The 4,723-nt window shown below is 35.2% G+C and overlaps 1 protein-coding gene across 1 annotated transcript; it reads right to left on the reverse strand.

Moving 5' to 3' along the window:
- Nucleotides 1-1,160: 1,160 nt before the first annotated feature.
- On the reverse strand, nucleotides 1,161-4,446 carry LOC114755233 (LRR receptor-like serine/threonine-protein kinase GSO1). The gene is made up of 2 exons (XM_028944097.1): nucleotides 2,787-4,446; nucleotides 1,161-1,765 (listed from the first exon to the last, which is right to left on the reverse strand). Exons 1-2 carry the CDS (start codon nucleotides 4,444-4,446, stop codon nucleotides 1,161-1,163), a joined length of 2,265 nt encoding a protein of 754 aa, XP_028799930.1.
- Nucleotides 4,447-4,723: the final 277 nt, after the last annotated feature.

Raw genomic sequence — 4,723 nt, forward strand, 5'->3', positions numbered from 1 at the left:
AGGACTACAATATAGATGCTGCTTTTCTGTGTAGTGCTAAGACTGCTCTAGCTAATGAGCAAGGGTAGGACATGCAAGTTTTGCTTTAAACTTGCGTGCACATATTCAAAATCATATTGAGATATTTATATAGCGTGTGTGTGTAAAATGTAGGATATTTGTCTCAATGTTCAGTAAGAATGATAGAAACCTTAAGAAACCTAATCATACTGGGAAATTAGCAGGACAATCTTACTAGGTAAACACTTAGTCGTAAATGATAGCAAGTGATCCTATAAAACAGAGCATCAAGGAAATATACATGACAGCAAATAATGTTCCATTCTTAATTAGCAAAGGCGTGGGTATGCATGCTAATGCAAAAAATTCCTACTGAGTTATCTATATACTTGGCCCTTTGACCCACATTTTTTTGGGTCCTGTAATGATTCTCCACCATTCCCGTCTTTCTTGTTATTCAGTCAGTGAGATCATTTTGTTGATTGTGATGCATTTGTTTAATTGATTTGCCATAAGTTGTTTAAGCTTATGTATTCATGCTCCTTCATAACAAAGTTGTTTAAGCAAAATGTTGTAAATGACATTTTATTGACAGTGCCCTTCTAAAGGACTTTGGTATCATAAAATCTCCTATTCTATTTCTTGGACAAACAAAGTTCTTTTTTCTTTTCTCTCTGTTTTTATTATTTGGGTTGAACTTGATTATTGATGGTTACAGGTTTTGGAAGATGGAGTATTGCTTCCTCAAAGACAATGCATTGAATCTAGTTTTTAACAAATGCTAATCAGTGATTAAGCTTTGTATGAAATCAAAACAAGCAAAGATTAAATAGAGTTTTATGCATGATATTATAGTTTGGTCTTTAAAGTGTAGACATTATATCTTTAATGGTACTTTTTTGAAGATAATTAATGAAATAGACAGATAATTACGTATTGCTTAGTTTTATCTGTAATGCATCTATTATGAGCACAACTCTTTCATCATAACAAATATATCATATGTATGACCTTCAAAGTTGAACCACACAATCCTTGTAAATGAGTTTATTCATCAATTACAACATCATTATTGAAAGCATAATATGATTAAAAGAGAGATAAATCACTTATCTTCTACAAACACCAACCTTCCAATGCAAATCTGGCCTAGTTTGCTTTCACCAGCAGCAACGGTATTGCAGTTTATACCACATGCGATCAATGAATTGGAAATAAGCATACTTCCATGAACTACTATAGAGCAAAGGACCCACCACTGCCCAGAACCCCACAATAAATCCAAATGCCATGTTGACAAAGAACCAATTGATTCCTTTCACATGATGGACTTCTTCTTCTTTGTTGCTGGAGCTGTTTGATGAACAATTATTGAGTGGAGGACCACATAAATCATAATTGCCAACAAAACTTGATGCTTCAAAGCTTTGTATTTGGGTCCCTGTTGGAATTTTTCCCATCAAATTATTGTAAGACAAGTTCAGCATGCTCAGAAAGCTCAATTTCAACATGCTTGGCGGGATTTCACCTGTAAGATGGTTTCTTGAGAAGTCCATAGTCTCCAGTGATTTCATATTGCCAATATTTTGAGGAATTTGGCCAACAAAATGATTATTTGAAAGGTTCAAAAAATGAAGTCCCTTAAGTCTTGTAAGTTCTGTTGGTATCTCTCCATATAATTCATTGTTTGACAAGTCGATACTAGTGATGAGACCAAGGTTGGAGCTGTAATCATAAACCCTTTCTTTCAACAATAATGGTTCAACTACCAATTGAAGATAATATACTTCTGTGAGAGAATGTATGACTTTAAACTATTATTTATTACCAACATGGCACTCAAATGGTTGACACATTTTGGAATATATCCTGTCAACTCGTTATGCGCGAGGTCCAAGATTTGTAAGACACTCATGTGGCAAATTTGATGAGGAATTGGACCAAAAAATTTGTTTGATCTCAGAACAAGAATCTTCAAATTTGATAAACTTCGTCCAACCCAAGATGGAATCATTCCTGAAAATTGATTCTCTCCCAGATCCAAGGAAATCAGGCTGCTTCTATTCTTCAAAAAACTTGGTAAATTTCCAGAAAAACTATTGTTGCGAAGGTTCAACATTTTCAATAGTGGCAAGGATAACATGGATGTCTGTAAAATTCCAGTGAAATGGTTGTTTCCTAAGTTCATTGCCACAAGATATGGCCACCTCGCCCAGCAATCAGGTACTTTACCTGATAAATTATTTGATGCCAAATTAAGAAAATGTAACCCTATCTCCTCTTGTTTATGACACAAAAAGTGAGTAATGGATCCTGAAAACTGGTTGCTTGAGAGGTCTAAGAATTGCACATTTTGTGATCCATACGGTAATTGGCCATGTAACTTATTTGAGCTTAGATCAACAAAACTTTCAAAAGAACAGTTTATCAGTGTATTCGAAAGCTCTCCTTCAATATGATTGTGGGAGAGATTCAAATAGCCGAGATTTCCAGTTGTGCCCCAAAACCAAGTTGGAATTGAATCACGAATCTTGTTGTCGGAGATGTCCAAATACGAAAGATGCTTTAGTGATTGAATCCATGATGGAAAGTGAGGACCAAAATTCGAAGAAGCCAAATTTAACTCCTCCAAAAGTTGGAAAGGAGGATCCCAATTAGGGTCCACTTTTAAATTGAGTTGGTTTTTTCGTACCCATAATACTTGCAAGTGGGTAAAATTAACAAGGTGGGCTTCTTTGACAACTCCTTGGAAAAGATTATACCCCAAATAAGGAAATTCAATTTACAGAGTGATCCAAGGATTTTGAAAGGATTTCCTTCAAGTTGATTTTCATTGAGATCAAGATACATCAAAGATGTTAGATTTCCAAATGATATAGGAATTGCACTTTTAAAAGTGTTGTTCCAAAGATCAAGATATATCAAAGACTTAATGTTTCCTAATGAGTCAAGAAGTGCACCTTGAATGGAGTTTTGAGAAAGATCAAGTTGAACAAGATTTTTAAGGAGACCAATTTGGTCAGTGAGATGGCCAGATAATTGAGAATCACTCATATAAAAAATCTCTAGTGCATGAGAAACACATCTTTCTGAAAGAATTTTTAATATTTGAGAAATTTGTTGGTTGCACTTCATGTTTGAAATATCCAGTTTTTTCAGGTTGCAAAGATTTCCCATAGAAGTTGGAATCGATCCTTCTAAAAGATTTCCATTTAAATCAAGAGTAACAAGAGAAGTCAAGTTTCCAACATTCATAGAAATTGCGCCAACCAAGTGGTTTTGAGAGAGAATGAGGGACTTTAAATGACTAAAACTGTACAACCAATCAGGAAGAGAAGAGTTGAACTGATTGTCAGATAAATCAAGATGTTGAAGGAGAGTTAAGTTTTGAATACTAACTGGGATGGGACCTTGAAAACCATTACTGTTTAATTGAAGATGAACTAATCTTTTCAGTTGAAATACCCAATTTGGAATCAATGAAGTGCCCAATTCAGAATCAGAAAGATGAAGGATGGCTAAAGATGAAAAGTTTAAGGTTGATGGTTCAAAATGATGGTTCAAATCACATCCTAACAAGTGCAACTCTCTCAGGGAAGGAAGTGAATGTAGATCCTGCAACCAGTCAAAGGTGTTGGATAGGTTTAAATCAATTAGCTCAAGATGCTGAAGAGAAGAAAGAGCTGAAACCCATTGGAGGTTTTCAACATATCCGAGATGAAGATTGATTAGATTTGAGAGGTTTCCAATTTGATGGGGGGTGCTTCCACCAAACTGATTATCTCCAAGATCAAGATATTGCAAATTGGAGAGATTTCCAATTTGACGAGGAATGCTTAGACTAGATTCAATACCTCCGAGATCAAGATATTGCAAATTGGAGAGCTTTCCAATTTGATGAGGAATGCTTCCTTCCAAATAATTGCCTCCAAGGTCAAGATAGATCAGATTGGAAAGATTCCAAAATTGAAGAGGAATGCTTCCACCAAACCCAGCATGAGATAGGTTAAGATATGTCAAGCTTTTCATTGAGCCAAGAAAACCAGGTATTTGCATGCCTCCAAAATAATTACTGCTCAAATCCAAATAATTCAAATGCTTCAAGTCAAGCAAGGAAGAATGTACCTCACCACCAAACATTAATGTCTCATACAAATCATCGCCGCCAAACTGTAAAGGAGGTGGAGTCGTGAGGTGGAGCTCAAGAACATGGCCTGTGATGTTGTGGCAAACAACTGAAACCCAGCTGCAGCAATTTGCATGGAGAGACCAAGAGGTTAGCCTGTTTGAAGGATCTGAGAGATGACTCTTCATCTTAAGTAAGGCATCTCGCTCACTTGGAAGGCACTGAACCTCATAAGATGTTCTGCAAATGCATAAATCAACATTTGATAAGGTAAGTAACCAAAGAAAAACAACCACGACGATATTGCAAGAACCATCCATGACTACGTCAACCAAAGAGGTTTTTGCTAACAATTTTTTTGTTATTCGATGGACATGCAACTCTCGGAGAAGAGAGTAGCTAGTATTTATAATGTCACTTTCGATTTTTGTTTTAATACATCAAAAAACTTTTCTTTTTAACTTCATTTTTCATCATGTAAGGAGTTTATTTTAAGGATAACTTTTTTATCTGCTATAAAAGACTTTCAAATATCCTTTATTAAACCCTTTTATTTTAAAGGGTGCTAAAATAAAAAGAATTTAATACACATTTAAA

Source organism: Neltuma alba, unplaced genomic scaffold (genome assembly GCF_004799145.2).
Source record: "Neltuma alba isolate B1F8T4 unplaced genomic scaffold, ASM479914v2 tig00010241_pilon, whole genome shotgun sequence".
NCBI lineage: Eukaryota > Viridiplantae > Streptophyta > Magnoliopsida > Fabales > Fabaceae > Neltuma > Neltuma alba.